The sequence below is a fragment of the Lontra canadensis genome, unplaced genomic scaffold, assembly GCF_010015895.1.
Source record: "Lontra canadensis isolate GAN:19392208 unplaced genomic scaffold, GSC_riverotter_1.0 scaffold8, whole genome shotgun sequence".
NCBI lineage: Eukaryota > Metazoa > Chordata > Mammalia > Carnivora > Mustelidae > Lontra > Lontra canadensis.
Genome location: NW_022631002.1, coordinates 17,018,376 through 17,043,023, shown reverse-complemented (window position 1 = coordinate 17,043,023; position 24,648 = coordinate 17,018,376). Strand labels below are relative to the sequence as shown.

At 44.8% G+C, this 24,648-nt stretch overlaps 1 protein-coding gene across 2 annotated transcripts in view; it reads left to right on the top strand.

Moving 5' to 3' along the window:
* Nucleotides 1-809: 809 nt before the first annotated feature.
* The window catches only part of CDH3 (cadherin 3), a 67,862-nt gene continuing 44,023 nt past the window's right edge, over nucleotides 810-24,648 (top strand). The window contains exons 1-3 of one of the 2 annotated variants that reach the window (XM_032854103.1): nucleotides 810-876; nucleotides 6,542-6,742; nucleotides 23,356-23,476. Coding sequence is in view for 1 of the 2 variants with exons in the window: in XM_032854104.1 (XP_032709995.1) it covers nucleotides 23,106-23,159; nucleotides 23,356-23,476 (175 nt within the window). In the remaining variant the exon portion in view is untranslated. Of the gene's footprint in view, nucleotides 877-6,541; nucleotides 6,743-22,998; nucleotides 23,160-23,355; nucleotides 23,477-24,648 lie in introns of those variants that run through there. The other variant, XM_032854104.1, reaches the window with a different exon arrangement.

Below are 24,648 nucleotides of genomic sequence, written 5' to 3'. Positions count from 1 at the left end.
TTTTTGAGATTCTCTCTCTCTCCCTGTCCATCTTTCCCTATCCTCCCAACACATTCTCTTCAAATAAATAAATCAATAAATCTTTTTAAAAATCCCTTAATTTGGGGGTGGTTTGTTATAATAACTAACTGGTACATAGCATATACATACAAATGTACTATACACTTCTCTTTTTTATGAGAATCTGGTGAAATAAAATTTATCAGAATGCTTGTGTTTAAATCTCTTGCTATTTGATACGATAGGCAGGCATTGATGAAAATAACCTAAAACTTGAAACATGCCATTCCCATCACTCCAAAGATTAGTGACTACACAAGCAAAATTCAAAACACCCTGAAGGGGTGCCTGGGTGGCTCAGTGGGTTAAAGCCTCTGCCTTTGGCTCAGGTCATGATCCCAGGGTCCTGGGATCAAGCCCCGCATCGGGCTCTCTGCTCAGCGGGGAGCCTGCTTCTTCCTCTCTCTCTCTGCCTGCCTCTCTGCCTACTTGTGATCTCTGTCTGTCAAATAAATAAATCTTTAAAAAAAAAACCCACCCTGAAATTATTCAGTTCATATATGAAAGAAATTTAGTAAAGTTGTCCCAAATTGGACAATCCAAAAATGTACTCATTTTGAATATGAAAAGTATTAAAAATTTTTGATATATGAAATAACAAAAATAAAAAAAATTTGTTTGATATATGAAATAATAAAAAAATAAAAATGAGTAGGAAACCTTCTTAAACTGTTAGTGATAACTAACAATTTTTGATCAACCATTCTAGAAAAAGACTAAATTATCTTTCTATTCTCTCAATAGAGAATATTACAAAATGGCCATCCTATGAAGAAGTGAATGAAGAGTTTGCAACCAAAAACTGCATGAGAAAAGGTGAGAAAAAGTTGTCAACCCATTAATTAATAAAAATCACATTTTGGGGTGCCTGGGTGGCTCAGCGGGTTAAGCCTTTGCCTTCGGCTCAGGTCATGATCTCAGGGTCCTGGGATCGAGCCCCACATCAGGCTCCCTGCTCATCAGGGAGCCTGCTTCTCCCTCTGCCTGCTCTGCCTGCCACTCCCACCACTTGTGCTCCCTCTCAAATAAGTAAATAAAAATCTTTTTTTAAAAAATTACATATTTCTAAGATGTTGTAATGTTTATGGTATAATTTTTTTCTAAATTTGTGGTTGGTAGTGGTTTATTTTCTCACTCTGAATAAATACAAAGTTAGGTACCTACTTTTGTACTTGTAATTTTGGGGGGTTGGTTTAAAGAGGAGCTCCCCAGTTATAGATTCTTCAGGCTCCTAAAACCCAGATCTGTCTGTGAATGAATGAATGAACCCAAGTTTTTTGTTTATAGAAATGTATGTAGGAAGAACCTCAGGGCCTCTTCCTCAGTAGGTGGCTCTGGGTATGATAGTTTTACTCTCCCCTGTGCAGCTGACATGCCCAGAGGGCAGGCAGATGTAAACACAAATGTGAGACTTCCTGTATGAAAACATTAAACCTTTAAACCAAAGTGGAGCTTGAAAGGAGGTTTCAGGCGCTGCCCCCAGGTGGGAAATTAGCTGGTCTGAGAGTGGGGAGCTGAAAACGAAGGACCTAAAAGTGTCCTTAAGACAGGTTTGTATCAGGAGAGAGAAACGGAGGAAAGAGAGCAACTTGGAATGGGCTGATCCCACCAAGTGACTTGGTCATTCATTCAACAGTGCCAAGTCTGTTCCAGAGTCTGGGGAAAAAAACACTCAAAAATCTCAGCATTCCCTGGGCTGATTTGGCAAGAGTGCAGATGGCAGAGTGGGAGGAGGGGAAAACGATGAACATAATAAAAGGTAAATGATATTACATTAGCAAGTGAGAAACTAAAGCAGGGTGAGGGAGTTGGAAAGTAGTGAATGATATGACGAGGGCACCACGTTCAATAGGGAAGTCAGAGAAGTCCTCAGTGGAAGGAAGTCAAAACTTGAAGGACGTCCTCAAGTGTCAAGAGTGTGACGGACAAGTGGGGACAGCATGGGCAAAGGCCCTGCTGCAGGGGTATACTCCAGCTTGCTTGAGAACAGTTCTAAGGCCCATGTATAAAAAAGGAATAAATGAGAAGGAAGTAGAAGAACCCTGACAGGTAACAGAGATGAAATCTCATAAGACCTTGTAACCATTGCAAGGATTTGGGCTTTTGCACCCAGGAGGATAGAAGCCATAGGAGGGACTTGAGCAGAGCAGTGACGTGATCTGGCCATTGTGGGGAGAACAGACTAGGGACTAGAAACAGGAAGACCATTGGAGACCATTGTCATAATCCAGGGTGAAAGGGGCTTGACTTCTGGTTGTATTTTGAAGATAGAACCAACAGGATTTGCTTGGATTAGGATGTGAAGGAAAGAAAAGAGGGGAGTGGGAACCACCTCAAGGTTTGTGGCCTGAACAATAGTACTGAATTGCCATTGTTGAGATGGGGAAGACCACAGTGGGAACAGAAACAAGGCTAAATCTGGAATAGCTGGGGTTAGCTAGAAAGGTAACTGGGCCGCTGGTGTGCCAGGGGCTGACGCAGTCAGGGTATAATCAGTGGAGAATGGGTGACTCCTTGCCCGGAGAAACCATTTTTACCTCAGTCTCTCACTTGTAGTTTGTGAATGAACCCACTGCCAAAACATTTTTCAGCTGTTTATTAAAAGAAATGCTTTTGAACATTTTTTAATGTAAAAGGTTGAATTGGACATGGACAAAGATTGTCTTAGAAGAAGCAATGCTTATATACCATATAAAAAATCAAACACAGGTCTGCATTAGGACCTGGTATATAAATACTCATAGCAGCATTATTTTTAATAGCCCAAAACAACCCAAATGTCAATAAACGCATGAATGGGAGAATAAATGTGGTATATCCATACAATGGAATATGACTTGAAAATAAAAAGAAATAAGAAAGTACTGGTATATGCTACAACATGGGTAATTATGCCTTCAGATTGTATTTAAAGTGAAAGAAGATGGCCTGTAAAGGCCACATGTTGTATGATTCCATTTAGATGAAATATCCAGAAAAGGTGAAGGTGATGAAAATATTCCAAAATCGATTATGGTGATGGTTGTTCAAGTCTGTGAATACACAGAAAATTCTGACTTGTGCACTTTAAATCGGGCAATTATATGATAGATTAATTACATCACAGATAAAGCTGCTATTTCTTAGAAGCTTAAAAAGAAAAGCACATACCATTTTCCCTAAGGGAGCTGTTACAGCAGAACACCTCATGTGAGCATGTGTCATGGCCTGACACCGAGACCAATCAGACCACAAGTGACTCCAGCCAATCACACTTGGCAATGCTTGGTCACGCTCTGGTCACACAGAGCTGTTGGTACTCAATACTGATCATGGGAGTTTGGGCTGATGGAGCTAATTATGCATAGCATGTACAACAGTGGCTAAGGGCATAGGCTCTGCAATGAGACGAACCTGATTTTGAACCTCGGCTCTGTCTTAACGACCACCAGCAATTCAGCCTCTCTCAACCTTCATTTCCTCTTCTGCAAACTAGAAATGATAATACCTCCCCATAGCGTGGGTAAGGGGATTAAATGAAATACTATTGTAGAACAATTAACACGGTGCCTACAGCTGGCTAAAGGCTCAGTAAATGGTAGCTAATCCCTATATAAATCACAGAGCACAGTGCCTGGCTTATAGGAAGTGCTCAGAACGTGAAATGAGAAAAGTTATACTTTTCACCAGAAAAATGTTTATGAGACAAAATAAACTTTACAGATAAGGACAGAGAATTTGAATTCTGCTGCTTAATGACCAAAGTAGGTGACTTTGGAAGGCTGCTTCTTGCTCTGCCCCTGACTTTCATCTGGCTCCTCTGGAAAATACATAGCCTAAAGCCCTGGGGTCTGCCCTGGAGCCTCTCAGCCACCCCCACCACATCACTAATGAGCAAATCCAAGCTTCCGGAAACTTCTAAGAGAACATTTCAACTAAGAAACTGGAATTTTTGATGAGGACACAGAACAGGAAACAACATTGACCCTCCAAAGCATGATCGGAGACAGGGAGATAGAAAAGGAACTCAGACTAGAAAATAATTGCAATTAGTTGTCCCAGGATTGCAGAAGCCTTTCACCAACAGATAATCTATTAGTGTAATACACCACATGGCATGGTTAAAAGAGAAAAATCTGATCACCTCAATAACCCCAGAAAAAAGTAGGTGATAAAATTCAATAGTCATTTATGATTAAGCATTAATAAATACAAATTAAAGAGAAATTCTTGTGCCTGATAATACACATATCAAACAGCATACATAATGGTGAAATAATAGAATTATTCCCAGACTAGAAACAAGGCAAGGATGCTGGCTGATACTTGTAACGTTTGATATTGTAATGGTACCCAGTTGATTTTCAACAATGATCCCAAGACAACCCGATAGGGAAAGAGGAGTCTTTTCAGCAAATGGTATTGGATAACCAAGGAAATGAGGCTGGACCCTTACCTCACACCATATTTAAGAATGAACTAAAATTGGATCAAAGACCTACATGTAAGAGCTAAAATTGTAAAACTTTTAGAAGAAAACATGAGTGTAACTTTTTATAACCTAGGTTTAAGTAATGATTTCTTGGATATGACACTAAAAGCATGAGCAATCAAAGAAAAAATAGATAATTTGGACTTCATGAATATAAAAACTTCTGTGTTTTAAAGGATACTGTTGAGAAAGTGAAAAGACAACCCACAGAATGGGAAAAAAGTATCTGTACATCATATATTTGACTGGGGTCTAATACCCAGAATATATAAAGAACTCTTACAGGGGCCCCTGGTTGGCTCAGTTGGTTAAGCATCTGCCCTCAGCTCAGATCATGATCCCAGAGTCCTGGGATGGAGCCCCACGTTGGGCTCCTTGCTCAGTGGGGAGCCTGCTTCTCCCTCTTCCTCTGCCTGCTTCTGCTTTTCCCTTTGCTTCTACCTGCTGCTCCCCCTGCTTGTGCTCTCTCTCTGTCAAATAAATAAATAAAATCTTAAAGGAAAAAATAACTCTTAAAATTCAACAATAAAAAGACAACCCATTCTAAAAGTGGACAAAGGATTTCAGTAGACCTTTCTCCAAAGAAGACATGCCAATGGCCAATAAATGCATGAAAAAATGCTCCACATCATTAATCATTAGAGAAATGCAAATCAAAATCACAACAAAATAGCACTTTACACTCACTAGAATGGCTATAATTTTTTAATGGAAAATAGCAAGTGTTGGCAAAGATTTGGAGAAATTGGAAACCTCATGAATTGTTGGTAGAAACGTAAAATGGTTCAGCCACTGTGGAAACTAGTTTGGCACTTCCTCAAAAAGTTAAACATAGAATTACTGTATGACCCAGCAATTCTACTCTAAGGTATATATCCCAGAGAAGAGAAAATGTGTGTTTGTACAAAAACTTGTACATGAACATTCATAATAGTATTATTCATAGCAGCTAAAAAGCAGAAACAACATAAATGTCTATCAGCTGATGAATAGATAAACAAATTGTGGTTAACCAATACAGTGGAATATTGTTCAGCCATAAAAAAGGAATGAAGTAATGATACATGCTACAATGTAGATGAACCTGAAAACATTATGCCAAGTTTAAGAAGCCAGATACAGGGGCTCCTGGGTGGCTCAGTGGGTTAATCCTCTGCCTTCAGCTCAGGTCATGATCTCAGGGTCCTGGGATGGAGCCCCACATCAGGCTCTCTGCTCAGTGGGGGGCCTGCTTCCCCCTCTTTCTCTGCCTGCCTCTCTGCCTACTTGTGATCTCTGTCTGTCAAATAAATAAAATCTTAAAAAAAAAAAGAAGTCAGATACAAAACATCGCATGTTATATGATTCCATTTATATGAAATGCTTAAAATAGTTAAATCTATAGGTGTTTGCCAGGGGCTAAGGAGGAGGGAAGTGCAGATTGACTACTAATGAGTTAGGAGGTTCCTTTTGAGTTAAAGAAATGTCCTGGAATTAGATAATAGTGATGGTTGCACAACCTAAAAAGTCTTGAATACACCCTTTTAAAATGGTGAATTTTATGATATATGGATTATATTGCAATAAAAAATCTTTGAGTAACTAAAAAACTCAAGTTGGAAAACCCAGTTCTGACAATTCTACTTCTTGGTACACACTTTAGAGACACACACACTGCCTATATACCAGGGGTATATATAAGGATGGTTACTTTAGTAGATTTTTTTTTTAAGATTTTATTTATTTATCTGACAGAGAGAGTCACAGCAAGAGAGGGAACACAAGCCAGGGGGAGTGGGAGAGGGAGAAGCAAGTTTCCCACTGAGCAAGGAACCTGATGCAGGGCTCGATCTCAGGACCCTGGGATCACGACCTGAACCGAAGGCAGACGCTTAATGACTGAGCCATCCAGGCGCCCTAACTTTAATAGATTAAAGGTGGCCACAAATTCTTTGCATTCCCTCCCATCTAAGATGGGGTCTGTTTTCCCACCCTTTGAATCAAAGCTGGTTTTGTGACTTTCTTTAACAGAAAGAATGCAGCAGAAGGGGCTGTTGCCAAGACCTTACCGATTCTGCTCTCACTCTCTTGGAACATTTCCACCACCTTCTGAAGAAGTCCAGCTGGAAGAGAAGGCCAGAAATCCCAGCTGAGGCTCCAGACATATGAATGAAGCCATCGTAGGCCAACCAGCCAAGCTGCCAGCTGACCACAGCTACTGAGTGAGTCCAGGTAAGATCAGAAGACCCATCTTGTCAACCCACAGAATCATGAGAAATAACAGTTATTGCTTTAAGCCACTACATTTTGGGGATGGTTTGTTACTAGCAATAGTTAATTTATACAGTACTGGGGCCACTTGCCTGAAACATTAAAACTTGGGAAGCCACCCAAGGACAGGCTGGATGGTGCAGTAGAGAGGACCCTGAACTTTGGTCGCAGACTTGGGCCCCAAATCCTACCCTGTCACTTAGCAGCTGTGTGATAATGAGAAATTTGATTTATTCCTATGTCCTCCTAGGTGAAGAATTCAAGGGGACTCGTGGATCCTTTCTGAGGACTTGGGATCCTTTCTGGTAGAGAGGCATCCTATTAAGTGTTGGCTCTTGGTATCACATAGCCACCAGCAAAATGTGGTCTATGCATGTGCTGGAGGAGGAGTAAGTTCATGTATATCAGATCAGACAATTCTTAAAAATAAGATTGTATAGAAAAAGCAAGTTGTCATGCTGGTACAATTATGTAAAAGTATTTTTAAATGTAGGGAGGAGCACATAAACCACCTCGGAGAGTTTGCCTCTTTGAAGGTAAAGATAGGAATGGATTTCTAAGTAGAAATCAAGTATTTTTTTTACTTTAATCACAATGTTCTTATTTCTTATACAAAAACGACACTGGTTGCATCCTTTAGGGAGCAAAAGCTAAAACTTTTAACATTGGTTCATTTGGCTCGGTGGAATGTTTTTTTCTTCCTTGTCTTTTACTTCTACCCCTACGCCACAAATTCCTGTAATTAATTTAATTACAATGGTTCCAAATTCTTCCTTCCTGCATTCAGCTTGGGGACCTGGCCTTCTCCAGCCAGCCCTGACACCTGTCTGGTCGCAGGCAGGCCCAACCTGGTATGCACAGCCTCTGGTAGCACTCTCCAGGGTCTCCCAGCTTGGGCCCACCCATGCCCACAGATGTCTGTATCCTTGCCAGAGTTTCACATCTCTGACTTTGATCCTCAACGTGCTTGGGGAATATCAACTCATTAGTTTCACTTGTCTGAATATAAAGGGCTTTTCCATTCTACAACTCCTCCCGCAAAGGGCCCTGACACCCTCCTACCAGCAGCTGAGGGTAAACCTCAGGGAGGGGCGTTTGTACAGAAGGTGTCTGGAAAAGGGAAAACAACAGAGGTACAGGTACAGGCCCCAGGCGATTTCCTTTCGTGGCAGATGCCAAATGGAGGACTATATCAGACTCTTTAAATTTTTAAAGACTTATGGTGATGTTTTGTCTTGCTCTCCCTGTTTTAGTGAATTGGTTCTGGTGTCCTTAACTATTGTGTATGAGGGTGTGAGAGCAAAGACCCACAAAATACAGATTAGTAGCTAGGGGGAGGCTTGGAATCAGGATACCCATTCCTGGATGCTCCTGTTTGGACACGTCTCTCTTCTCAGTCTAGGGCTTAACATCCAAAGGGAGATCCTGATGTTCTTTCTGGTTTTCATTGATAAGTTCTAGATTAGACACTCTGGAAAATTGGAGTTCAAATAAGACTGTTTTTTTTTTTCAAAGACTTTATTTTTAAGTAATCTCTATCCCCAATGTGGGGTTCAAATGCACAACCCCAAGATCAAGAACCAACTGGACCAGACAGGTGCCCTGGATAGGACTTTTTTTTTTTTTTAAAGATTTTTAAAAATTTATTTGAGAGAGAATGAAAGAACAAGTATGAAGGGGGAAGGTCAAATGGAGAAGCAGACCCCCTACTGAGATGGGAGGCCCATGTGGGACTTGATCCCGGGGCTCCAGGATCATGACCTGAGCTGAAGGCAGTCGCTCAACTAACGAGCCACCCAGGGGCCCTAGGACTTGGTTTTTTAACTCACAAATAACACGTGTTCTTTGTAGAAAACTAATAAGAAAAAAAGAAAAAAGAGAGAGTACCTATGATGCACTAGCACTGTGCTAGGCACTAGGAATATTATGAGGCGCAAACTGTTGATTCCATGAGGACTTTGCTATGTTTGAAGGCTGACCCTGGCCTCCTTGGTAGAAAAGTCTTGAGTTTGGGACATCTGGGTGGCTCCATGGGTTAAGCATCTGCCTTCAGGGAGGTGGGGACCCTGCTTCTCCTTCTGCCTGCTTGTGCATGCTCACTCTCTCTCTCTGACAAATAAATAAATAAAATCTTAAAGGAAGGAAGGAAGGAAAAGAAAGAAAGAAAACTCTTTCACTTGAACTGTGTGATACACTGGTATATACCTATGCAAAAATTATTCGAGCTCTACATTTAAGATTTGCTCACTCAACCAAGCATAAGTTATTTCTCAACGACAAAAGAAAAGAAATGTTCTAGGAATTGTTTCTCAGAATATGATCCCAGTATTAGGTGGTTTTAAATCACATGGACCATAACCAAAAAAATTGTTTTTTCTTTGAAATTCCAACTGAGCCATCCAGACACCCCTAAAATTGAGTTAATTTTAAGACTAATTTTAAGGGGTGCCTGGATGGCTCAGTCGTTAAGCGTCTGCCTTTGGCTCAAGTCATGATCCTAGGATCCTGGGATTGAGCCCCACATTGGGCTCCCTCAGTGGGAAGCCTGCTTTTCACTCTCCCACTCCCCCTACTTGTGTTCCCTCTCTCACTGTCTCTCTGTCAAATAAGTAAATAAAATCTTTTTTAAAAATAAGATGAATTTTAAACTTAGAGTACCTGTGGTGTAAGGATGGGGCAGAAACAAAGACAATTTTTCAATGACTGAAGTTTGGAGAACATGACTCTAGTAAATTCTATCTAAAAAAACAAACCCTCACTTGTCTCCACACACACCAGCAGCTACACCTCCGCTGAAGGAAAACTTGAAAATAATTGTCTGTACATGCTTCCTCACCTCTAATTTACCGTTCTGTCTAATCCAATCTGGTTTCTGGCGTGATTCTCTCATGAAACTGTGCTTCCAACGACCTCAAGCAGCCAAATTCAATGGACATATCCCTGACCACACCTTTCATGGCCTCCCAGCATCTTTGACCTAGCTGGTCACCTCCTCTTTTTGGACACACTTTCTTCTGTGGACTTCAATCTTCTGGTTTTCCTTTTACCTCTCTTAGTCCCTCCTCTTCTGCCCAGTCTTCAAATGTCAGAGCACATTAGGGCTAATCTCTTGTGTTTAAGTATCATCTCTTTGGAGATACCCACCCATGGTCCATGGTGAACTCAGTATCTGCGTCTGCCTAGCTCCAACTTCCCAATCCAGATGGAACTCTTGATTCCTCCTGCACCTGATTCTTCCTCTATAAATAACACCACCGCCTCCTCCCCTTCATCCTCAAGACCAGTCTATCCTCCATTCTTGTCAATTTCACCTGGAAGCTCTATTGGGAATCTGACCACTCTACTCCATCTTCTCCTATGGTCCCAGCAAGCTTGTCCTCTCTTTTCTGGGCCTAGCACCAGCCTCCTCTCTTGTCCCTTACTTTCATTCCTCCTGTCCCCAATTCATTTTCACCTGGGAGCTAGAAGGATTGTTACAAAATATAAATCAGCTCATATTCCTCCTCTGTTCAGTAGCTTTTTTTTTTTTTTTTTTTGTCATGGACTAGAAGACCAGTTTCTATAGTTGCAGAGCCCTATATGATCTGGCTCTCACCTACTTCTCCAGTCTTACCTCATCTCTCTCTCTCTCTGACTCATTTTACTTCTGCCACAACTGTCTACTTTGTTCCTGGTTTCTAGAAGTTGCTTACCTCAGCAAAGGTATTTGCACATGCTGTTCCTTCTGCCTGGAATACTTTCTCCCAACTTTTCCATGACTGGCTTCTTTTCAACCTTCAGGTCTTAGCTTCAGTGTTGCCTTCTTAGAATATCTGTCCTGACCATTCCCCAGAGACTATCTTGTTACTTTATTTCCATCTTAGCTCACTCTTTCATTCTTTCTTAAGGATTTTATTTCTTTATTTGACAGAGAGATAGTAGCAGAGGCAAAGAGAGAAGCATGGAGAAGGGAGCCCGATGCAGGACTCAATCCCAGGACTCTGGGATCATGACCTGAGCCAAAGGCCGATGCTTAACTGACTGAGCCACCCAGGCGCCCCCATCTAAGCACTTTCAGGAGTCTGTAATTATCTTATTTGTTTACTTATCTACTTTTTTTTTCCCATAAACTCCGTGAAAGCAAGGACCTCGTTTGATTTACTCCTGCATCCCTAATGTGCAAAATAGTATCTAACATGTGGTTTGTCCTCAGTAAATAATTCTTCAGTGTAATGAACGGAGAGGTAAGTGGGGACTAGACCATGCAGAACCTTGACAGAGCACAGTGGAGAGGTCTTTAGGAATTTTATTTGATTTTATTTTTTAAAAATTTTTAAATATATTTTTAAAAGATTTTATTTATTTATTTGACAGACAGATCACAAGTAGGCAGAGAGGCAGGCAGAGAGAGAGAGAGAGAGGAGGAAGCAGGCTCCCCGCTGAGCAGAGAGCCCAATGAGGGGCTTGATCCCAGGACCCTGAGATCATAACCTGAGCCCAAGGCAGAGGCTTAACCCACTGAGCCACCCAGGCGCCCCGGTCTTTAGGAATTTTAATCAGAGAAACAAAATGATCAGACTTGGCAGTTTTATTTTTTAAAGATTTATTTATTTATTTTAGGAGTGGGGGAGGGGCAGAGGGAGAAGGAGAAGGAGGAAGCGGGCTCCACTGAGCACAGAGGGTTGGGGGGGAGAGGGAGGCTCCATCACATGACCCTGAGATCGTGACCTGAGCTGAAATCAGGAGTGGGCTGATGCTTAACTGACTGAGCCACCCAAGACTTGGCAGTTTTAAATGATCAGTCTGACAGTAATGCAGAAAACAGGTTGGAGGGAGACTAAAAAAGGCTATTGCAGTGGTCCAGGAGAGTGGTAATAGAATAAGATGCGCAAAGAGTTTAGCATTTAATGATATGAAAAAAGAGAGAGTTAACTATTACTAATAAAGCAGGCAAGCAAGGGCTGCTTGAACTAATGACTAAGCAAAGTTCAGAGTCCAGAGATAGATTTGTGTATCCTCTGGAATTTTTGAGCCTCCAATATCCTCCTCCAGTGAAATGTTAGAATTTCTTACCCTTGTTAACTTTTTTGAGCTGAAGTCGGATAGTTTATTCTTCATTCGTATTTGCATCTTCCCACTTGTGTTCCTCCTCATCACCATCAGCTGGGAGAGGAGAATTTCACAGAGCTTCTAACACTTCTCCCAGCTATGTGATCTGATAAGTCACCTTGTCTCTCTGAACTCAGTTTTATTTTCTATAAAACGAGGACCCTAGTATCTATTCTGTCCATTGTGGGGATCAGGGAATAATGGTACAGAATACAAGAAATGCATCAAAATGCAAGAAAAATATTATTATTATTTCATTCAATAAATATTTTTAAGATTTTTTTTTTTAAGACAGGTCACAAGTAGGCAGAGAGGCAGGCAGAGAGAGAGAGGAGGAGGAGGCAGGCTCCCTGCTGAGCAGAGAGCCCGAGGTGAGGCTCGATCCCAGTACCCTGGGATCATGACCTGAGCCGAAGGCAGAGGCTTTAACCACTGAGCCACCCAAGCGCCCCTCAATAAATATTTATTAAGCTGCTACTGTGTGCCGGGCACTGTCGTTGGTGCTGGGAATATAGCAATGGGGAATGGGGAGGAGACAAAAACCCAACCCTTATGGGGTTGGTTATTACAAACTCCATTTAGATTCTGGGCTTTTTGGATTTTGATCATATTTTCCAAATTGTCAGATTACCTTAGGCCCCTGTTAAAAAGTATGAATTCTTGGCCCAATCACAGTCTTGGTCAGAATGGGGAAGGTTAGAATGGAGGAAGGATTAACGAACTTATTCAGAAAGGACTGAAAATAAGACTAAGTGGATGAAACTGCCTCTTTTTTTCTTTTCCAAACACTGATCAGCCGCTCAGCAATCCTGCACATGTCTGTTTACATGCTGAATTTTCCAAAACATTTCTAATAATAAGTGGCTTCAGATGGCTCCTAGGGAAAATGAGTCCAAACATTAGAAACCAGCCATGTGACCTTGAAGTTGCTGTCCTTGGCAGTGTTCTTGTCTCCCATAGAGTTTGCTGTGCAATAAATGGGTAGGTCACTTTCCTGATCTGGATCTACGCGTCCTCATCACCAAAACAAGGTCAGGGTTTCCTGAATACCAGTTCATGGAGGGGTGCTGGGTTAGTTGCATCAGAATCACCTGGGGAGCTTTTAAATATCCAGATTTCTGGGCCCCAGGACTGGCAGGTCTGATTCAGTAGGGCTAGGATGGTATCCATCACCTGCTGTAACTTTAATTGGCTTCCTGGGCAATTTTTTTCTTCATTGTAGCATTTTTTTTAAAGATTTTATTTATTTATTTGACAGAGATCACAAATAGGCAGAGAGGCAGGCAGAGAGAGAGGAGGAAGAAGGCTCCCTGGTGAGCAGAGAGCCTGATGTGGGGCTCGATTCCAGGACCCTGGAATCAGGACCGGAGCCAAAGGCAGAGGTTTTAACCCACTGAGCCACCCAGGCGCCCCCATTGTAGCATTTTTAATAATATCCTTAAGTTTAATATTACCCAGTCCTACAGGAGGAAAAGGGTTAACAAATGTTGATCTAACAGTAGATATCAGAGATTATATTTATGATGAATTTTTTTTGTTTTTAGATTTTATTTACTTATTTGACAAAGAGATAGAGAGCACTAGCAGGCAGAGCGGCAGGCAGAGGGGGAAGCAGACTCCCCACTGAGCAGGGAACCTGACACGGGGCTCAATCCCAGGACCCCAGGATCATGTTGAATCTTTAGTAACACTAAATATCCTTTTTTTGTTGTTAAGTAAAAAAAGTTAGATATAATAATTTTACAAGGTTTTTTTTTTTAAAGATTTTATTTATTTATTTGAAACAGAGAGAGAGAGATAACAAGTAGGCAGAGAGGCAGGCATAGAGAGAGAGAGGAGAAAGCAGGCTCCCCGCTGAGCAGAGAGCCCGATGCGGGCCTCGATCCCAGGACCCTGAGATCATGACCTGAGCTGAAGGCAGAGGCTTTAACCCACTGAGCCACCCAGGCGCCCTACAAGGTTTTTTTTAAGGTTTTATTTATTTATTTGACAGAGAGAGAGAGAGGCAGTGAGAGAGGGAACATAAGCAGGGGGAGTGGGAGAGGGAGAAGCAGATTCCCCTGCTGAGCAGGGAGCCCAATGCAGGGCTCGATCCCAGGATCCCGGGATCATGACCTGAGCCAATGGCAGACGCTTAACGACTGAGCCACCCAGGTGCCCCTATTTTTATAAGATTTAAAACTATGTTGTTTTACTTAAAATGTTTAATTTTAATTTTATGTCATATGTTTACAATCATAAACTATATAAAAGAATATGGTTCTTTCGAAATGTTACTTTTTTTCTGACTCATTTTAGGGGAAAAAATTAACTCTTCACAAACATCTTGAAAATAGTGTCTTTTTCTTTGCTAAATGCCATTTTACAAACTGGATCTTTCTTGACATGTATACACACAGAAGAGTATAAAACCATGGATTTATTGCTCCATAAATTTCCTCTAAGTGAGCACAGACATGTATACACCACCCAGAACAAGAAATCAAACATTGCTGGCATCTCCTGGGCAATTTCTGATATGCATCCAGATTTGGGATGTTACTTAGAGTAAATCAAACTCTAAGTGCCTCAGTTTTATAAGATGTAAATGTAAACTATAATCTGTAAAATGTAATCATTCCTCAGATGATGGAATTGAGTAAGTTAATTTATGTAATGTATCTAGAACACTGTCTCACCCATAGCAAGTACTGTGTTTTAACTCTCCTATCAATCAACATCCAATACAGAAAGCAAAACCACCATGAGTCTTTGGCAGGAACTTAATGCAGAGGGGACGGAGAGGCTGAGAAGTCAAATGGGGGACAGTGATGCAACCTATAGATTAGGCAGCAAGAAGTCATCCACCACTTAGCAGGAAGAAGAGAGGGGAAAGGTGGTGTTACTAGAACCTGGACCCACAGCTGTAGCTATAGTCAAGACATAGCCATTGCCAAGACACTGATGCAGGAGAATAAATACCCTGGCTTTTTCATTGTTCTGCCTCCAATCTTCCTAGTGCTTCCCATTGACTGATCCCAGCAGGATGTCATCTCTCAAGTGAGCCTGGGAAACCTAATGCAAGGGTCACCAGTGTCTCTCGGGGGAAGGATGAAGAATACCTTTGAGGACAGATTATTGTTATGTTGTTGTTGTTGTTGTTTTCTTCAAGGCCCTTTTCCAGCCCTATAGTACTCAAAGTTTCTAGACCCTAGCCAACCACGGGTCTTCAGGGTTTTGTGAGTGCTTATTGATTAATTGATTCTGTGTGCTCATTGTACACACATACGTAAATGCTTGGCTGCTGGTCTTTGGAAACTGACAGCTCAGGCCTTGGCAGAAATTCACTGATGCTAAAGGCAGCACAGCCCCTCCCAAGACTCAAGGAAAGGGAAGGTATATGGATCAGGTTTCTTGCTGGGGTCAGCTGCCTCAGCACCTTGCAGTCTTCAGAAGTGATAGATGGAAGGAGCTAGCCAGTGACATCACCAGACAAAAAGGAGGGTCCCAGAGAAATTAAGAACAAATATAAAGAAGCAAGACTATGGAATCATTTGTGCAGAGCACTGGGCAGTGGAGGGGAGGGACAGGAAATAGGACCCCACCCAGTTTTAAGGCTCCTTCCTAGAAAAAGACTGCAAAATACCCGCTTGTCTTTGGGACACAGCCCCCTAAGTGTGCTGTGTGGGAGGGGAGATCTGGGAATTTTGCTACCAAAAATGGGCAGAAAAGCTCTAAATGTTTCTTGCAGGACCCAGAATTTAACCTTGAATCAGGGGCAAACATGTTTATTTTAAGAGGTTTTTAAGAGAAAGGATTGGATATTATGGAATTCTTCCTAATATACCAAAGACCTGCTTCACAAACTCATTCTTCCAGCAAATATTGACAGATAGCAGCTTGGCAGCTGGTTCAGACAGTGAGTTTTGGAGTGAGGCAGAACTGGGCTACACTGTGGCTTTGCTTCTGCCTTAGTGTGTGGTCTTGGGCAAGGGACTTAACCTGTTTTCTCATCAGTGAAAAGTAATAATAGGAATGACTGTGTAGAGTTGAGGATTTAAATGAGTTCATGCATGAAAAGTAATTAGTACAGAATCTGAACCTGGTGTGTGCTCAGGAAATGGTAGTAGTTGATTTTATTATGACTTGTATTATTTGTATGATTCTTTGCTAAATACTTAGCCCTATGTTAGCTCATTGGATCTCTCCTCAGCTCTGTGAGGTGTGTCAGGCAACCCACACGAGCTTTGCTTCTACTATGCATCTAGCACCCTGTCAGATGCTTATAAGTTGCATCTTGTTGATTTCATCCATTCAAAAGATATTTGAGTATTTTATGCTAGGCTGGTTTTTTTTTTTTAAGATTTTATTTATTTATTTATTTATTTAACAGAGACGGAGATCACAAGTAGGCAGAGAGCCAGGCAGAGGGGGAGGGGGAAGCAGGCTCCTTGCTGAGCAGAGAGACCGATTCGGGGCTCGATCCCAGGATGCTGAGATCACAACCCAAGCAAGAGGCCCAACCCATTGATCCAAACAGGTGCCCCTATGCTAGGCTGTTCTATGCACTGTGAACAAAGCAGGTAAAAACTATCTTTCAGTGAGGAAATCCTCAATGAAAGGAGAGGGACAATTAATACAATTTAACACTTATGTTTATCATGTTTTAAAGTGTTTTACAAAAATAGTGACATAACCTATGAGGAAGGTGTTACTATATTTATCCCATTTTATAGATGAGAATATTGGAGCACAAGAGAGTAGAAAGTTACCTGCCTAAGTTCTCATATATCAGAAGAGCTGGATTCAGGATTTATTTATTAATTTTTTAAAAGATTTTATTTATTTGGGAGAAAGATAGAGCATAAGCAGAAGGAGCTGCAGAGGGAGAGGGAGAGGGAGAGGGAGAAGCAGACTTCCCGCTGAGCAGAGACCCTGACACAGGGCTTGATCTCAAGACCCTGAGATCATGACCTGAGCTGAAGGAAGATACCCAACCGAATGAGCCACCCAGGCACCCCTGGATTCAGGATTTAAAGCCAGACAGTGTGACTTTGGAGTCCTTGTCCTTTATTTTTCTTTTTTTAAGATTTTGTTTGTCAGAGAGTGAGAGAGAGAGAGAGAGAGAGAGCAAGTAGGAAGGCTCCCAGCTGAGCAAGGAGCCAACGAAGGGCCCCATCCCAGGGCACTGGGATTATGATCTGAGCCGAAGGCAGATGCTTAACGACTTGAGCTACCCAGGCATCCCTCAGGTTTTTAAGATTTTATTTATTTCAGAGAGAACAAGCCTGAGTGTTAGGTAAGGGCAGAGAGAGAAGCAGACTCCCTGCTGAGCTAATGCCAGGCTCAATCCCATGACCCTGGGACCCAAGCTGAAGGCAGATGCCCAACTGATTGAGCCACACAGGTGCCCCAGATTTTTAAATTTATTTACTTGAGAGAGAGACAGAGAGAACACAAGCAGGGGGAGGAATAGTGGGAGAGGGAGAAGCGAGTCCCTGCTGAGCAGGGAGACGGTCATGAGGCTTGATCCCAGGACCCTGAGATCATGACCTGAGCCAAAGTCAGGGGCTTAACTGATTGAGCCACTCAGGTGCCCCCCTCCCCCCCTTTTTTTTAAAGTAGGCTCCACACCCAAAATGGAGTCCAGTACAGGGCATGAACTCATGACCCTGGGCACTTCCTTGCAAGGGCAAATGGACCCCAAGTGTCGATCGGCAGGTCTCTGAAGAGAGTCACATGTGCAGGGTACTAGGAGCATCAGCTCACAGAAGCTGAGAAAGGGGAGCTCAGAAAACTTTAAAGGGATCCCAGGGAGGGTCTGAGCAGTACCCTGATAGTGTTACTACACATACCTTCCCAAACTCAAGAAATGGCATTGCTATCCTGCTGGTTGCTGAGGCCCCAAAGGCTGGAGTCATCCTTGACCTACTCTTTCTCTCGCACCCACAGCCAATCCTTTGGGTAGTAGTATTGTTGGCAATATCTTTATTTAAAAAAAAATTTTTTTTAAAGATTTTAATTATTTATTTATTTGAGAGAAAATGAGAGAGAGCAAGAGAGAAAGCATGAGGGGGGGGAAGGTCAGAGGAGAAGCAGACTCTCCACCAAGCTGGGAGCCTGATGCAGGACTTGATCCTGGGACTCCAGGATGATGACCTGAGTCAAAGGCAGTTGCTTAACCAACGAACCACCCAGGTTCCCTAAAAAAAATTTTTTAAGTCTTCTTTATGCCCAACTTGGGCTCTATCTCCCAACCCCAAGATCAAGAGCCGCATGTTCTACTAACTGAGCCAGCTGGGCACCCTGGCAATAGCTTTAAAATACACCCAGAATCTAAAATCTAAAATCACTTTTTTAGAAACTTTTTGAAAGTCATGGTAAAATTCGTATACAGTTCAGTGGCATTAAGTACATTGACACTGTCATGCCACCATCACCACTATCTATCCACAGAACTCATTTCATCATGCAAAACTGAAACTCTGTACCTAGTGAACATTTTGTTTAATTCATTCATCTGTGGATGGACACTTGGATTGCTCCTGCCTCTTGGCTATTGCAAATAATGTTGCTATGAGCATGGATGTTCAAATATCTCTGTGCGTCCCTGCTCTCAATTCTTTTGAGTATGTAACCAGAAGTGGAATTGCTATATCATCTGGAAATTCTATTTTTAATTTTTTTAGTAACCGCCATGCTGTTTTCCATGGTGGCTGCACCATTTTCCATTTCCACCCACAGTGCACAAGCGTTCCAATTTTTTAACATCCTCGCCAACACTTGTTATTTTCTGGGTGCTTTTTAATCTGATAATTTCTTATCCCTTCTACAATGTCTACCCTAAACCAAGCTGTTTCCGCTTCTGTGTGGATGATTGCAGTAGGATCCCCGTTGACCTCCCGACTTCTACCCTCATTCTCTGTGGTCTCAAGGCCACGCCTCTGCTTACAGCCTCCAGGGTCTTCCTCCCCTCCCACTCAGTAGGTTTTTACAATGGCCTATGATGCTCTGTAAGATTTGTTCCCCTCCCTCCCAACTCTGACTCATTTCCTACTTGTCACTCTACTCCAGACATGCTAGCTTTTACTTTTTTAAATTTTTTTCTGTCCCAAGTAATCCACTGCCTCAGGGCCTTTGCTTGGGTTTGTCCGCCTGGAATACTTTTTCTTCAGATATCCTTACTGTAACTTGTTTCTTCACTTCCTTGTATTGTTCAAATGTTCAAATGTATTGTTCAAATGTCCATTTCTCAGTGAAGCCTCTTGGCTTTCCCCATTGCTCGCCCACCCCTCATCCATTTTCTGTTTTCTCCATCCTGCCCTGTGACTGGAGAAATGACCCCTAGAGACCATACCACCTGGGCTTTCCTGCCCACAGGCTTCTGGGTGGGTTAGGCCCATAGGAAGTGCTGCTGGGAGATGAATGGCAAAAGGAGAAAGATGTTGGAGTTTTCCTACATCCTACCTGCTTGCCCTGGCCAGATAGCAGCTACATTTGGGAGCGGTAGTCCTTCCTCTACTCTCCAGCTCTCCCCAACTCCCAACTTTCAGTGACATCATTTCCTCCCCTTGCCCTTCAGTCCTCAAAGTTCTAAGGCCTCTCTGTTGTTGTTGGTCCCCAGAGCCTCAATATCCCTTTTGATTCTCTGAACCCTGCCCATTCCTCTAGGCCCCCCAGTAAGACTTGAACCCTCTGGCTTGGATTCTGTCTCTTCCTGGATTCTTTTGGAAACACCTTCTGGATCACGTTATGTACAATTTCCAACCCTACCTTCCATCTCATGTGTTTTTTTTATTTTTGTCTTTTTAAGTTGTCTCTTTGCCTATTGCAGGCCTTCAACTCACGACCCTGAAATCAAGAGTTGCAGGCTCAGGACACCTGGGTGGTTCAGATGGTTAAGCATCTGCCTTCAGCTCTGGTCATGATCTCAGAGTCCTGGGATAGAGCCCCGTGTTGGGCTCCCTGCTCAGTAGGGTGTCTGCTTCTCCATCTGCCACTCCCCCTGCTTGTGCTCTCTCAAATGAATAAATAAAATCTTAAAAAAAAAAAAAGTCACAAGATCCCACCAACTGAGCCAACCAGGCGCCCCCACTTTCTGTCTCACGAATTTGCACTTCCCATTTCATCTTTGTTCATGCACACAGCACGTATTATCTAACATTTACTTACTTGGTTATTTTCCTCAACCCGGCCCCCCACCCCCGCGCTTGCGCAAACACAGTCTGGCATGGATGGTCTAAGGGGGTAAGGGGGTGGGGGGGGGGGCGGGTTGCTTGCTTTGTTCACCATTGTATCTCCAGTGCTTGGCACATAGCAGGCTACCAGCGAGTATTTACTGAATGAATGAATGAATGAACGAACGAACGAACGAAGGAGCGAGTGAGCGACAAGGGGGAGCCACGAAGAAGACAGCAGCGTGGTCCAAGTTGAAGGCAGAAGAGCTCTCAATTTCTCTTCTCCTCTCCTCGCCCCTCGCCCAGAACGCTGAATGCCCTAGAAGGAGGCGGAAATGAGCTAGTTCAACGGCCCTCCAGCCGGGTGTTTACTTAATTAGGGCTTGAATCTCGAGGCTCGTCTGTGTTTAACGGTCCACTTAATAGCTTCATCTAGTTCCGCGCGGGCTCAGCGGAACCTGCGAGGCGAGGCTAGGCGGAGCCACTGGGTACCATCTGGGGCCTTCTCTGCCACGATGCGCCCCTGCACGAATAGCTAACCTCCCCACCCGCAAGGAAAGAGACCCCTGCTGTAGATGGAGGCTAGCGAGGTGCAGAGCTCAGCGAGCTGCCTCTGGCTTTTCCAGTGCATCGTCCCTGGCCAACTCCCAGCCGCTGGGACCATAAGCCAGTTAACCGAGCTCTCCCTTAATACCAGATGCCAATACAAAACATCAGCGGTGAAATTTCTTAGTTTGGGGAATGCGAGGGTGCTAAGGAGGACAGAAACCACTCACGAGGCAGAGGACTATTAAGCCAAGATCTTAAAGCAATACCAGGCAATGTCTGGCACTTATTCTGTGCCAGGTACAGAGTTTAGCGTTTTAAATGTATTAATTAATTTAATCCTCATTTATATGTATTAATTCATTTAATCCTAGCACTTTAGAGGACAGATGTCTTAATGCATGCAGAACTGATCCTCAAAGAGGTTATTTCACTTGCCTGAGGCCTCAGTACTAATAATGGTGGAACACCAGTTTGAACGCAGGCGGTACGGCCAGTGTTCAGCTGGAGAGAGGACTACCACTGTCCCAGCGCAAACCGTTTTCCTCTTAGCCACAGGCCTAATGGCTGGAAAGATAGGCAAGCCACCAGGTTGTCCCTAAAGGGCCAAAGAATCTATAATTACAGACTCCAGGCTCCTCAAAGCCCTGAATCTGAGCTGGGGAGGAGGAAGGAGAGGACAAGGAGGTGTCAGCCTGGGTTCTCAGGGCAGCTAGACAAAGTAGGGAGAGGCTCCAGGGAGAGGCCTCAGGGAACAGGATCTTTGGAAAGCTCGGCTTGGTGGGGAGAGGGTGTGCAGGGTAGAGGGATTGAGTCTCAGGAGGGTTTCTTTTTTTTTTTAACTTTTTTTTTTTTTTAAGATTTTATTTGTTTGACAGAGAGAAACAGCCAGAGAGGGAACGCAAGCAAGAGGAGTGGGAGAGGGAGCCTGATATGGGGCTGGATCCCAGGACCCTGGGATCGTGGCCTGAGCCAAAGACAGACGCTTAACTACTGAGCCACCCAGGCGCCCCCAGGAGGGTTTCTGTGTCCGGAGCCCACTTGTATGTCCTGAGCCCACTTGTGTGTCCTGAAGGGGAAAGCATTTCAGGTCTAAAGTAGAGGGACAAGGGGTGCGTGGTGCCTCAGTTGTTAAGCATCTGCTTTCAGTTCAGGTCATGATCCCATCGTCCTGGAGTGGAGTCCCACACCAGGCTTCCCCTGCTGAGCAGGGACCCTGCATCTCTCTCTCCCTCTACAGCTTCCCCCCTACTTTTGCTCTCTGTCAAATAAATAAAATCTTTAAAAAAGTTTTTGAAAAATGTTGGGGTGCCTGGGTGGCTCAGTCAGTTCAGTGGCTGCCTGCCGCTTCGGTGGTGATCCCAGGGTTCTAGAATCGAGTCCCGCATAGGGCTTCCTGCTCAATGGGGAGCCTGCTTCTCCCTCTCTCTCTGCTGCTCCCCCTGCTTCTGCCCTCCCACTCATGATCTCTTTCTCTCTCAAATAAATAAATAAAAATCTTAAAAAAAAAAAAAAAGTAGAGGGACGAATCCTAGCTCCTCCACCTTTCTTTCAAGAAGGCGTGGGGGTGGGGTTCGGTAGGAGAACTGTTTATGTGAGAGGCTCCCGGAAGGCCGCTTGATTAGCACGCAGTTTTCACTTATATTCAGTATTTCAGACCAATAACAGCCGCGTTAAAAAAAAAAAAACTTTTTAAAAGTATTTACATTTTATATAAAGTTGAGAAAGTGTCATTTGTATTTAATGGGGGGGGGGGAATCCCTGGAGATGATGACGCTAATAACCGCGGTCCACTTGCCCCCTTCGGCGCCACAACAGCCTCTGAACTCTGGGGCCTTCTTTCCTAGCCTCCAGTTGTTGGGCTGTGCAATGGAAGTAATGAGTCTTCCTCAAGTTGCCGCAAAGTCAGTAACACGGCCTCTCTGCACCTCACTGCCAGCTTTAAGCCTTACTCCTGTGTCCTCAGCGGCCCGGCATGGGAGGTGGAGAGGCAGGGGGCAGCCCCCGCTGTAGCCGGCTGTGGGGCGTCCACACCCGGCCTCCATCAAAGCTTTGGATAACAGTGCCTTGGGGGAGTATGAATGGGGCGCCTCTGTTTCCAGTCGGGTTCAGAAGCGTCTCCACTTTTTTCTCACTGTAGCTGCAAGGCACAAAAACATTTTTCTTCGAGTGCTGCGGAGACTGAGGAGCGGGGTGGTTTTTGTTCTGTTTTTTACCTCGAACCCAGAATCTGTGAGACACAGCCTAGGTCCTTGCGGGTAGCAGTTCCGGAAACGCCCGTGGGCATTTCAGAATTGCTGCATTAACACGAATACAGGCGTGTATCGTGGGTGTCTCCACCACGCCTGCGGGGGCCCCACCTGCGAGGGGGCGGGACCTGCGGCGCCGGACCAATCAGCACCCACCTGCTCTCACCTGGCCCCCACCTCCACCCCGCTAGCGCCCGCGGGCAGAGGCGCTCAAAGGCACGGGGAAAGCTTAGCGAAGCACTGTCCCGCGGAGGCTGCCGCTTCTTCGTCCTTCGTTCTCCAGCTATGGAGCTCCCTAGTGGGCTTCTCGCATCCCTTCTCCTCGTCCTCCTCTTTAAGGTACACCACTGCCTTACCCCGGCGGGAGCGGTCCAGCTGGGCGGGTCCGCAGGCGTCGGCGGCGTCGAGGAGAGAGAGTTGCTCGGCTACTTGCGGCCAGTGTGGCGGAGCAGAGCCCCGTGAGGAATATCGGGCCGGGTATGCAGAACCGGGCACGCCTGTGACCCAGCCGTTCCCTTTTCCGCTCTTCCCTCAGGCTCAGGTTTGCTGGCTGCTTTGCGTGGCCTCCGAGCCGTGCGGGGCGGGCTTCGGGGAAGCTGAAGTGACGCGGGTGGCTGGAGGCGCGAAGGTGGATCTGGGCCAGGCGCAGAGCAAAGGTAAGACCTTCCTGGAGGTATCCCGATGGAAACGCGGGGCCGAGGGTCGCACGTGGGCTGCTCCAGTGGTCCGCGCGAGGGGTGCCCAGGCTGGGGCGGGGGAATTTCTGGCGCCGCTGCCTCCGCCTCCGGTTTGGAGAAGGAGCGGAAAGCATCTCGGGGGTTAGTGTGGGGGTGGATGGCGGACAGAGAAGGATGGAGAGCACAGCGCCGTCTGACCTGCAACTCCTCCTTGCCCCGCTGCGGCGGTTTACCTAGACCTCCTTCGGGGTGCGGGGCGGCTGAGTTCCTCACCCAGCCCGGACGTGGGAAGCTCTCCCCCACTGGCCCCCGCAAAGGAATGCGTCGTCCACATTCCTCCCCCAACCCCCGCGCAGGTGTGGGGATGAGCCGTGCCCCGGGCAGCCCCCTTCGCCCCTCTCGGGCCCCCTTTGTGTACCGTGCTTTGTGTCTCCGACAGACAGACCGGGTCTGTTTCTCTTCTTCGCGCTCCCTTCCCCCGCCCCCCCTTCTTCCCTGGCAGCTGGAATGCACTCTTAACCCTGCCCTTCCCGGAGGGCCTGCACCCCTGCAGCCTGCGTGGAAACTGGGTCTGGCACACCTGGGCTGGGGCCATCACGCAGTGGGACACCCCCTGCCCCCCACCCCCAACTTGGACTGGAATGTTGGGGGAGTAGGGAGGGGGTCCCAAGCCGGAAGATCTTGAGCCGAGGGTGCGGTGGATGGGAGATCAAAGAACATTTTTGATCACTTAATATACTAGTCCCCCCACCAAATTTGAAAATCTTGAGAGCGGGGAGTCATTTTGGTGCGGAGAACCAGTGCGTTATGAGACCTGAGCAGCTGCGGGCTGATGGGGGCCTCTTTTCCCTCCATCCAAGACGGGACAGTGGGGGTTTCTACACCCATCAAACCCAAATTCTTAAACAGAGGTGTAACCCAGGATCTTTGGGTCGGGGTTCCAGCGGATCCCTAACCTGTGAAAATTGTTTAAGAACTTGTGTGTGCATTTTTCTGGGAAGGGGATCTACAGTTTAGGTGGCTTTCAACACAATTAAGAACCTTTGCCACCTAGCCTATTTCTAATGCCTTCATCAGCATACCCCTCACCCCAGGTACAAATTACCAGTTTGAATGTAGAAGTACTAATGCCTAGGGGACTGAATGGCTCT